At 47.0% G+C, this 12408-nt stretch overlaps 1 protein-coding gene across 2 annotated transcripts in view; it reads right to left on the reverse strand.

Annotated features, from left to right (window-relative positions):
- Positions 1-12408, reverse strand: part of FBXL7 (F-box and leucine rich repeat protein 7) — a 184218-nt gene that overhangs the window by 142403 nt on the left and 29407 nt on the right. Inside the window, exon 1 of one of the 2 annotated variants that reach the window (XM_035125173.2) lies at positions 9349-10825. The exons of the other annotated variant lie outside the window; for it this stretch is intronic. Coding sequence (XP_034981064.2) covers positions 9349-9385 — 37 coding nt within the window. The 5' untranslated portion in view covers positions 9386-10825. Of the gene's footprint in view, positions 1-9348; positions 10826-12408 lie in introns of those variants that run through there. 2 annotated transcript variants of the gene reach the window in all.

The following is a 12408-nucleotide window of genomic DNA, read 5'->3' on the forward strand; positions in this document are numbered from 1 at the left end:
TCAAAGGGCCGGTTGTAGGACTATGTGTCCACTCTTTATTATCATAAATTATTGTCACTGCATTCAATTATTACTGTTTTTTGTAATAATGTAAGTAATAACTAGCTCTGAAAGCAGAAACATAGTCAGAATAATGGCGAGTAGATATTCAAATGTACAATTATTGTACAATTTATTGAAAAATGATTTTTGGTAACTGCACTGGGTGGTGGTGGCTCGCTAGGGTTTCATGCAGGGCCTTTGCAGAGCTACTAGTACCTGGAGATGCTGGGGTCCTTCTGCATGCAGGACAGATGTTCTGCCAGTGAGCCACCACCCTTCACCAAAGGGACTGGCTGAGGTTGATTCACTGGAGCTGCTCTCCTGGTTCCAGGGTTTAAGGGCCAGAAGTATAAAGCAGCATCCTATGTTTCTGAGGAGAGGGAGAGGGAGGGGAGGGGAGGGAGGGAGGGAGGAAGAAAAGAGGGAGTGGGAGGGAGAGAGGAAGGAAGGAAAGAGGGGAGAGAAAGAAGAGTAGGAAATAAGGAAGGGAATAAAGAAGGAAAGAAAAAGAAAGAGGGAGAGAAGACGGAAAGGGAGAAATAAGGAAGGAAGTAGAGGGAAAGAAAGAATAAGAATGAGGGAGAGGAAGAAAGATGGGAAGGACAGAAGGAAGAAAGGAAGGAAGTAAGGAAGGAAGAAAGAAAAGAGGGAGCAGGAGGGAGAGAGGAAGGAAAGAGGTGAGAGAAAGAAGAGTAGGAAAGAAGGAATAAAGAAGGAAAGAAAAAGAAAGAGGGAGAGAAGACAGAGATAAAGAAGGAAGGAAGGAGAGGGAAAGAAAGAATAAGAACAAGAGAGAGGAAGAAAGAAAGGGAAGGGGGGTCACCGCCTTGATTCAGCGCCAGAAAAGAGTGTGAAGGGACCCAGGGGCAAAAAGCATTTGAATCCTCCTCCTCCTCCACGCAGCGCTGCTGGGTGCTTTGTCTGTGCTTCAGCAGCAGCAGCAGCAGCCATTTCCAGGCGCCGAGCCATGGCAGGAGGAGGATTCAAAGTGCTACAGAGCACTGCTGCATCCCAGAGGCTCAGGACTCTCTGTGCGGCACTGCTCCGGCCGCCTTTCTACCCCCCCCCCCCCGCCCCAGCTGTTTGTCGGCGCTTTGTCGGTGCGGCGTTTCAGCAGCAAAGTCCCGCTGCTGGGTCCCGCTGGCTGGGGCGCTCGGCGGGCCACATGACAAGGTCTGGCGGGCCGGATTTGGCCCCCGGGCCTTGTGTTTGACACCCGTGAGTTAAGCAGATGTTTAGAGAGAAAGAATCCGTCTCTATTCTAAGTGGTAGGATTTCTCCTCAATCACACAAATGCCTTATTCCTATTGGCATCCATTATATAATATAACGTGGCATTTGACCTGGAGAATTACTTTATGACCCTTACTGTGGCTCCTTCAAGAAAATCACTCACAGCCTTTTACGACTCCAGGACATACCCTTCACTTTCTTGGATGGGAGCTTTGATGACATTACAACCTATCAAAGACTTTGAGTTTGTGAGACACATGAGGCCAAGGCTATCTCCCATTACTACCGTATTACTAAGTTGACCTTTATATGAACATCCAAGGCACAAACTTCTTACCGGTACTTCCATTCTTCTGTCCACATCAAACACACCCCTCTAGGACCAGATATGGACATTGCATACAGGCAAATATGTATCCATCACCCTAGCAGGAAAATTTACTCTGGCAGCTAAAAAAAATACAAGCCAGGCTCTTAGAAGGCTGATGGGATGTTATTTTGTTCTAATCTGTTTTTAACACCTATATAGCTTGCTGTGCAGGGGCAATGAGTGATTTATATCAGAAAGGAGAGAGGGGAGCATTGTGTTTTTCTTTTTGTATATATGCTTGTTAGATGCCTTAAATTGATTTGCTTGCTGTATTTATATTGTGCTGGCTTATGGCTTTAGAGAATAAAGTTTTATTCACTCAATACCAAGTCAGTCCTTCTTAAATCCCATTGAAATCAATAGAGATGTTAGTAGCAATCGAGTTTCCTGTAACGCAGAACCAGTTCACACAGCCTGATAAACCACTTAATGGTTTACCCATCAACACAGAGATTGCTGCCATTTCCACTCGTAGCGTGCTCAGGAGCAACAAGTCACAGTCTCTGGTTTCATTGCATCTGAATTGGAAATAGTGATCTGTCTGGGGCAAACAAAATATGACTGTATGCTAAGGTTTATCCTTATCACAGCTTGAGTGAAGCATACCGTAATCTCCAGTTTGGACATAACACTAAAATAGAGATTGTGGTTTGTGGCTCCCATCCACACTAGGGGAGCGAAAAAACCATTAGTGGTACACCATTAACTACAGTTGTATGAATGCATTCGGCCTCTGCCAAAGGCAGAAGTTGAATTCAAGTCTCCCTTCAGTCGAGAGCTTCATCCATTGTATCACACTGGCTTTACAAATCTTAAAGATAAAATAAAGTTGGCCATTAAGAAAAAAAAAACAAGACCCAGATGACACACCTTTTTTTTTTTAAGAACAACTGTCCTCTAGTCTTTTCCTGAACTGGCAAAATGTCAAGACTATTTCCAGTGAGATTATTCAGAAGACAAACATTAGACCACTATCTAACTGCTGTTGCAGACTCCAGTTCCCAACAGTCCCAAGTCAGGTATGATGAGAGCTGTGGACCAGTTGGAAGGACAAAGGTTCCCCATCCCTGCTTTTGATTAAGCAGAGAATAACTTTTTCAAAGCTTATTTCTATTGTGCTCGCCTACGTATCAACATAGTCCCGATATTAAATGCTGGGGAGGATTGAAGTTTCCTTTCCAGGAAACCATGCATTTCTCCACATTTCCACCCTCCCTGAATGACCTAGACAAGGGAACATGTTTCTGTGGCAGGATAAAAGCACATGGCTCTTCTCCAGAATTCAGCTAAAGGCGGGTGGGCTTAATTCCTCTATGCTGAAATAATATTGCCGGTATTTTTGTGCCACTTCAGCCAAGTGAAATATGCCATAATTGAGATAATAAAGGACGTGTATTCCTACAGAGCCTGTCCCCCCCCCCTATGGCAAACAGAACGTTCCTTCAAGCCATCTCTTCTCCAAGTTACACTTCTAAATATGCTATGCACGTATGAAGTATAAACGACACATGTTGCTTTAAAGATTTATGGAGTATGCTCCATGAAGGATGTGTATTACCTGTTTTAAGTTCTCCTCCACTTCATATTCTCCCCATCTATGTGTATCTGAAGAAGTGTGCATGCACACGAAAGCTCATACCAAAATAAAAACTTAGTTGGTCTTTAAGGTGCTACTGAAAGAATTTTTTTATTTTGCTCCCCATCTATGTTATTCCCCTCTTCTTTGCCTATGGAACCTTCATATTCTTGTTAGCTAAAGAGCCAGTTTGATCCCCAAGGATGTATGGACAAAAACGTATGAGATGTTGCATCCAATGGGTTCTCCTCAAGAGACAGCAAAGCTTTTTTTTTTAATTCAGTGGTGGCTTCTGCCCGGAGGCCATTTCGATCAATTCTGCCTCTCGCTCCTGCTGACCCCACAGCTCCCTACACTAACTTTCATGCTATTCTGAAAGGTCCCCAACATGTAAAAGGTAAAGGACCCCTGCATGGTTAGGTCCAGTCAAAGGAGACTTTGGGGTTGCGGCGCTCATCTTGCTTTCAGGCCGAGGGAGCCGGCATTTGTCCACAGACAGCTTTCCGGGTCATGTGGCCAGCATGACTAAACCGCTTCTGGCGCAACAGAACATCGTGATGGAAGCCATAGCGCACAGAAATGCCATTTACCTTCCTGCCACAGAGGTACCTGTTTATCTACTTGTACTGGCATACTTTCGAACTGTTAGGTTGGCAGGAGTTGGGACAGAGCAACGGGAGTTCACCCCGTCGCTGGGATTCGAACCGCCAACCTTCTGATCGGCAAGCCCAAGAGGCTCGGTGGTTTAGACCACAGCGCCACCCGCATCCAACACGTAGCAGCAGCCAGCAGGGTCCCTGCATAGAGGCTCCTATGAAGGGTTTGAATTGCTGAATCAACTGGCCCAGTCTAGATGAAGAAAACAAAACCAAGCCCTTTGGGAACCATGAAGAGTCTCAGCCCTAGCCGAAATCCTTCGGAGAATGTAAAGAAAATGGAAGTAACTGAAACAGTGAGGTGAGCCGTCTGAGAATTCTGCAGGAACTCTGCTTCCCAGCCACTAGACAAGACGTGTCAGGAGGTCTGGTCCCCCTCCTTGCTTCCCGGGGTCCAGCAGTCACATGCATCCTCCTGCCCCACTGGGAGACCAACTGGAAGGGTGAAGAATGTCCTTTTTCCTTGAGGGAAGGCAAAGAAGATTGGTGTTCGGCTCTTCTTGGCAGTGTGAAAAAATATAGCATTCAACTAGGTTTGATTCAAAGTAGCCCCACTGAAATCAACAGACCTAACTTACAGGTAGGTGGCCGTGTTGGTCTGAGTCGAAGCAAAATAAAAAAAATTCCTTCAGTAGCACCTTAAAGACCAACTAAGTTTTTATTTTATATTTTTATTGCAGAAAGATTTCAGAGGCAGACTGGAAAGAGAAGTTGCTGAATTGGAACTCATTACCAAGCTTAAAACCATGGAACCACCTGGGATGAACAAAGACATTGGATTCTTATCTCATTATGCATGATCAAGCTTTCTTTAGCGCCTCAGCCCTTGCTTTTCCCCCGCAGGACCAATTGCAGTCATCAGCAGTCGTTAACAGCCATCAACAGGTTTACCATTCCTACATGCCCATCACCCATTCCCACCCACCCCCACCCTCTGTATATACATAAGGGTCTGGCTCTTCTGTTTCAAGAGTATCTGACGAAGTGTGCATGCACACGAAAGCTCATACCAAAATAAAAACTTAGTTGGTCTTTAAGGTGCTACCGAAAGACCTAACTTAGTTATGTTCAGTAAATTCAGTGGGTACAGCTAAGCTGTACAACCCAAACAGATAAAAAGCAGGGAAATTGTGAAAAATAAAGGGCTTTTGGGGGGGGGAGCTTTTCCTTGTATCAACTTTGAAAAGGTTCCTGCAGGTTTCATTTAATCTGACCTTCTCAAACATCACTTACACGAAAGCACAAAGAAGGACTAAACCATCTCAACAGTTCTGCGGAGAACAGCATCTGAGAAGGGCTAGACTAGGCTCCCTACGTCTAAATGCAAAACTCAGAAAAAGGGTTTTAGTAGGTAAAGCGAAATTGCAGAGGTAGCATTTATATAGAACAGCTGGAGCACATTAAACTCTGCCTCTCTCTTGCTTTGTCCCTGGGGTTGAAAAACTTGCCATGTAGCCAGGAAGGAGCCCCACACCACACTGCACAAGGCAGGAATCCCTGAAATATCAAGAATCAACTACAAAGGGTTATAAAAGAATATATTTACATATATGCGGTGCTTGCTCAAAAGCCCATAGAAAAGAACAGATAGTGTCTGCTGCGTTAAATGCACAGTATTTCACAAGGCACGTGCGCACACGCACACGCACGTTTATTTCACAAAGTGTGAGGCAGAAAGCAAGACATATTTTCAGCAGGGAACAACCCAGACTCTGAATTACTGGTAGTCCTGGAGCATTTGAAGTTTTAAAAAATCCTCACATTATCCCCCATGACTCAAGGTCCATCAGGTCAAAGGTATTTGAAGTTTCACCCATTTTTGTATATGTACAGCTTTCTTTGTCCTGAATAAGTTTGTTTGGGAATTCTTCTATATTAAACAGAATAATTTCTTGCCGATATTAAATGAGCATTAAGAGTTTATGACAGAGCGGGAGAAAACACAAGGCAGGCTGGTCCAAATTCACATTGTCTGGCCACATTCAAACTGCAGATAGAAAAGCTAAAGGTGAGAGCCCCATCTAAATCCAAAACTATTGTGTACTTTAAATACATTTTCTAAGTGATTAATGCCACTGCTATTTAAGAAGGAAATATTGAGTCTGGGATGCAGGGATGCTACTTGGATACTGGTGGGGAAATTCCTGTACGTCTGAGATCCACCTTGCCCCCACATTCACAAGGCCTAGTAAATGCTTGAAGCACCTCCACGTACATTGGTACATCCCACCCAGAGCTTTAACAATAATTTATTATTTATACCCCACCCATCTGGCTGGTTCCCAACAGAATATTAAAAATAGAACAAAACATCAAACATTAAAAACTTCCCTAAACAGGGCTGCTTTCAGATATCTTTTAAAGGTCGGGTAGTTGTTTATTTCCTTGACATCTGATGGGAGGGTATTCCACAGGGTGGGTACCACCACCGAGAAGGCCCTCTGCCTGCTTCCCTGTAACCTCACTTCTTGCAATGAGGGAACCACCAGAAGGCCCTCAGAGCTGGACCTCAGTGTCTAGGCTGAACGATGGGGGCGGAGATGGTCCTTCAGGTATACAGGGCCAAGGCCATTTAGGGCTTTTTAAAGGTCAACACCAGCACTTTGAATTGTGCTTGGAGATGTACTGGGAGCCAATGTAGGTCTTTCAGGACCGGTGTGATGTGGTCTCGGTGGCCACTCCCAGTCACCAGTCTAGCTGCCACATTCTGGATTAATTGCAGTTTCCGGGTGACCTGCAAAGGTAGCCTCACGTAGAGCGCATTGCAGTAGTCCAAGCAGGAGATAACTAGAGCCTGCACCAATCTGGCAAGACAGTCTGTGGGCAGGTAGGGTCTCAGCCTGCGTACCAGATGGAGCTGGTAGACAGCTGCCCTGGACACGGAAGTGACCTGCGCCTCCATGGACAGCTATTGAAGGGACCCGTACCAAAAACATTCTAGACCAATGGTTCCCAATTGACTAAGCACTGTGGACTTAGTTCAAAAGCCAAGACATGAACCCTCTACTTTTGAAAATGTTGATATCTCTGGGGTGAGAGCATGGTCCCCCAAAACAGGATGTCCTGGACAGTTGACAGGTATGGCCATGGACCTCCTGGGTGTGTTGTGCAGACCCCGTGGGGTTTACGAACCACCAGTTGGGAACCACTGTTCTAGACTCATTCAGATTACTTCTGAATGTCTGGCAAAAAAATTAATAGCATCCATACAGAAAACAGTGGAGAATCACTGCTCCAATTAGAAAGCTAGCAAACATTTCAGAAAAGGAACTTAGGTGAGCAACCACCCACTATTTTAGAATTCAGAAGGCAGACGTTTTGTCAGCAGCTACCGTTTCACACAGAGAAATCACACAGAGAAGTCTTCAGTTTATCATAGGATGCCCTTAAAAGCGCGCGCACACACACAAATATGCAACAAAACAACCGATAATAAATAACAATTTATTTATACCCTGCCTATCTGGCTGGGTTTCTCCAAACTCTGGGCAGCTCCCAGCAGAATATTAAAAACACGATAAAACATCAAACATTAAAAACTTCCGTAAACAGAGCTGCCTTCAGATGTCTTCTAAAAGTCAGAGAGTTGTTTGTTTCCTTGACATCTGATGGGAGGGCGTTCCACAGGGCGGGCGCCACTACCAAGAAGGCCCTCTGCCTGGTTCCCTGTTGCTTCACTTCTCGCTGTGAGGGAACCACCAGAAGGCCCTTGGAGCTGGACCTCAGTGTCCAGGCAAAACGATGGGGGTGGAGATGCTCCTTCAGGTATACTGGGCCGGGCCCATTTGGGGCTTTAAAAGTTAGCACCAAAACTTTGAATTGTGATCGGAAATGTACTGGGAGCCAATGTACTGGTGTTATCTGGTCTTGGCGGCCGCTCCCAGTCACCAGTCTAGCTGCTGCATTCTGGATTAGTTGTAGTTTCCGGGTCACCTTCAAAGGCAGCCTGAAACATGAGCTGCACACTTCTGCCTGCTTATGTGGAAAGACATTTGACTGAACCCACTGAATTTACTCACAAGCAAATACACATAGGATAAATAACCAGACAGTAGTGTTTGAGACCACGTACTATGGAGGTTCTTTAAAAAAAAAGAGAGAGAGCATATTTTCGTACCTCAACATTCAGATAAATAAAGGAACTGCCACATCTCCAGGCTCTTCTGAATGATCTAGCAGGCAGCAAAAGCAACCTTCCCTAAGCAGCTACTGAGGTGGAGTCTCTGCCTGCATACCACTGAGAAATTTCTAACAGACAGGAGACCGGGGAAAGGGTTACAGCCTACAGACAGAATATCTCAAAACACACAGACACAATGGCAGGAAGGACCGTCAACCAATTATATGCAAAGTATGGCTCGGTTGCACTAAAATAACTGCGCTAGTCTAAATAGGAATCTTAGGAAAGGATTATGGGAGGGGGAAAGGGGAGCTGCTAAGTTTGGGTGTGGGCACATTCTCCAAGAGCAGTAAACTTGAACAACAGCGTTTGCCACTTCTGTGCTGTCCACCCTGCCAACTCCCTTTACTCTCCACGAATCTAGTACAAAAGCAAAGGGGCATACTCGGCTGCTGTAGCTACTTGCAAGAGTGAACTACTGCTGTTGGAGACCTTGAGTGTGAATGCAGACTTGGGGTGCATTTTTAAGGTGGTGCAATCTTCCTGCGTTCAGCAGAAAGTCCTGTATTAGTAATGTCCCTTTGTCAACCCACCAAGGCAATCCTGCTACAGGAGGCAGATCACAGTTTTAGAATCCTATACCAAAGAACTTTCTCATACACAGCCATAAGCATCTCCCTGCTTTTCCAAACAAACCAGATATGCATCCCCTGGACTCCCCCTCCCATCCTAAGTACCCCACCCCAAAGTCAAGACCTAGTCCCTCCTGTGCACACATAAAGTGAAGTCGGGTCCACCGGGGTGCCAACTTGAATAAAATATTGGGGGGAAGGTAAGCCCCGCCCCGCATAATCGACCACCTGATGCGGCACATGCACATTATTTGAATGGCAATGCCCATCAACTTTGGGGGGCAACCCCCTCAAATGTTTTATTGGGGAGGGGCAAAGCACCTCAGCCCCTAGGAGTTGGGACTAACTCTGAACTCCGTGGGATTAGTTTCTACGTAAAGGTGCACGAGGATTGGGTTGCGGGTGCGGGGAGAGAAAACCCAGGAAGGAACTCCCAAGCCTGCCTTGAGCTTTCCCCCAAACTGACATCCAGATTTTCCCGGAAAAGGGATCGCAACTTTGCAGTGCCTTAGCAGCGGTGGGGAGGGAGCGGGGAGAGGCGGGCAGACTCCTGCTGCTCGGGGAACGTCTGCAAATTCTCCGGACGCTTCGGAGAGGCTGGCAGAGCAATGCCCGCCCGCCTGGCCGCTCGCCCTGCGTGCGCGCCTACAGCCCCCTCTCTCCAAGGCACCTCGGGACGCGACGCGCCGTTGCGCCCGCCCTGGCCAAAGCGGACTTACCATCACTGCCGTACTGCTTGCCATTGTTCGCTCCCATCCTGCCGCCTTCATACTCTCGTCCTCGTCCTCGTCCTCCCCGCTACACCCACCATGTCGAACCACAGATAAATGTTTGGGCTGGGGAGGAAGGAGACAAAGAGAAGATGCGGCGCTGGTTGTTTTTAAAAAAGCCACCGCGAGAAGAGGCGCAGCGGAGCGCAGGGGACTTTTTCTAGCCTTTCCTCTCCAGTTGGTTTCTCCCCTCCGCCGCCCTTCAGCCTTTTGCGACGATTGAAGCAAACTTAGACTCCTCCAAAAAGAGAGAGAAGGGGGTTAAAAAAAACACTGAGCCTCCCCAAGGAAAGAGGAGGGGATACCGAGGAAATAAGGGGCAGTAGCTCCAGATGTAATCCACCAGTCGATCAGAGCGCAGGGAAGGTGAGATTGTCAAGCCCAAAGCAAGGAGAGAGACCGAGACGCGCTCCTTCCTGCAGAGCTGGCCGGGGAGTGGCAGAGCCCTTTGCAAGCGCTCCAGCCAGGATCTCCCCCCCCCCCCCAGGCTCGGCTCTTGTCTTTTCTCTCCTCCTCCTCTTCCCCCTGGCGGTGAATCGCGGCCACTTGTTGTAGATTGCTTCTCCAAACACGCGCGCACCCGCGCGCTCGGACGCCGCCGACTTTTGTTACAAGCAGGCGCCTCCTCTCCGTGTCAATCACCGCCCGAGCCGGAGAGAGACCAAGCCAGGGTCGGTGCTGTTTAAAGACACAGCAGCGCGCTGCACCCCTCCTCCTGGCCGGCCTTTCGGCTTTCGCAGCAGTACTGCATCTGGAACAGCGTTGCGCCCAGATTGAAAGATGTTTCCAATCATGTCTCCCTTCCCTCTTCGAAGGAGGGGGCTTCTTTTGTTATAGAGTTTTGAATTGTTGGCAGCCGTCTGTCTCAACAGACAATGGAGTGTGCCTAGGGGGTGAAGTCAAACCGCGAACTGACCTCCCCGGGGCACAAGCCTGGGCAATTTGTATGGAGGTCATGGGCTGCCCAGACAAGACTCCCCTCTCAGCCTCACTGCCAGGGGTACCAACCTGAATTATTTGGGAGGGCAGGTAAGCCCCACCCCACATCATCAATCACAAGACAAGGCATATACATCCTATCTGAATGGCAATACTCATCAACTGGGGGAGGGCCTCAAATATATAATTATGGGGGCCAAAGGGACCTTTAAAAGGTAAAGGTAAAGGACCCCTGGCAGTTAAGTCCAGTCGCGGACGACCCTGGGGTTGCGGTGCTCATCTCGCTTTACTGGCCGAGGACTTTCTGACAGTAAGAGCTGTTCTGCAGTGGAACAGACTCCCTTGGAAGGTGGTGGACTCTCCTTCCTTGGAGGTCGCGAAGCAGAGGTTGGGTGGCCATCTGCCATGGATACTTTAGTTGAGATTCCTGCATTGCCGGGGGTTTGGACTAGATGACCCTCTGGGTCCCTTCCAACTCGATGATTCTATGATGCCGCTCTTTCATCTCTCTCTGGTTTTGCCCAGGCTCCCCCTGCCTCCAGCACAGCTGGAGCCTTGCCTATTGTAGCTAGTGGAAGGGAGCAGATGAGAGGGTCAATGAGGAATGCGGGGCTTGTAGGAAAGGTGCCAAAATCTGTCTCATCTCCCACTTTCATTTAATCACAGAAGTTGTAAAGGTTGCGACCTGGAAATCCTCGTGATGGTTGATGACCCAAGAAAGAGGTGGCGACCCATCAGGCATTCTCCAACATCAACTTCCTTGGACTGGTCATGTTGTACGGATGCCTGATTATCGTCTCCCAAAGCAACTACTCTATTCTGAACTTAAAATTGGAAAGCGTAATGCTGGTGGTCAACAAAAGAGGTTTAAAGACTCTCTCAAGGCAAATCTAAAAAAAAAAAGTAGTATAAACAACCGACAATTGGAGAACAGCCTTTACCAAAGGTGTCATGGGCTTTGAAGACGCTCAAACTCATGGTGAAAGGGAGAAATGTGCTAAGAAGAGAGCATGCTTGGCAAACCCTCACCTTGATCAACTCCTGCCCGGAAACCTATGTCCCCACTGTGGAAGGACATGTGGATCCACAATTGGCCTCCACAGTCACTTACGGACTCACTGTTAAAACCATGTTTATGGAAGACAATCTTACTCGACTATGAGTGATTGCCAAAGAAGGGAGGGAGGGAGGGAGGAGGAGGGATCAGACAGAAGGAGAGAGGGTTTAGAGGTTTAAAATTAAATTTGGAACTTTTCTGCATGGTAGTGAAGAAGGAATACTACTAAGCATCCTTCATAGACAGCCATTGGCTGTGCTGAATAGTATCAGACAGTGACCGAGGACTTGCAACTTTTTTTAAAAAAAACCATGGCCTAATGAAAGGGTGTGGTTTTGTGCACATTTTCTTGGGAGCAAAACCCATTAAAACTTAGTGGGACTGTCTACTGCTGACTAAAGTCAGTCTGCATTCCAGTGAAGGAGTGTGGATCTGAATCAGGTCTACTTCTCCCTGACAAACAGGTTGCAGTGGCAAACTCGGGGAGCTGGAAAGTACGCTTCTTTGAGGCGCATGTAAAATAAATAAATAAAGCTAAAACAACACATTTAAATAAAGAACAGCCAGATTGAGTTTTCACATAGTTAGCGGCTATATAGTTGACAATTATGATGACAGGCATGATTGACAGGCAGACAGAGGCTGGATTAATCAGGCAGTAATCCCATTGAAACCAGACATTTAATTAAAGCTTCTTCTAGCCGCTTTTGTTGAATCTTTTCCTGGGAGGGAGGGGGGCACTGAACATCCTCGGAGGGGTCTACGGAATTGCAAGCACACAATAACCTCCATTAATAAGCCCCTTGATAAATTAAATGGCCAAATTCTTTGGGAGAGAGCTGGAGGAAATATGTGCGGGTGCCTAGGAGCCAAGTTTATAACAATTTAGGGCAAAATTCCCAATCACTAATTTAAACAAAAATTTGCTTTGATAGCCAAGCTGGTGGTCCAGTACAAATTTCTGCTTTTAATTTAGATATTTGAGTTCCGTTCTTGCTTCCATAGTCTCCTTG

Source organism: Zootoca vivipara, chromosome 8 (genome assembly GCF_963506605.1).
Source record: "Zootoca vivipara chromosome 8, rZooViv1.1, whole genome shotgun sequence".
NCBI lineage: Eukaryota > Metazoa > Chordata > Lepidosauria > Squamata > Lacertidae > Zootoca > Zootoca vivipara.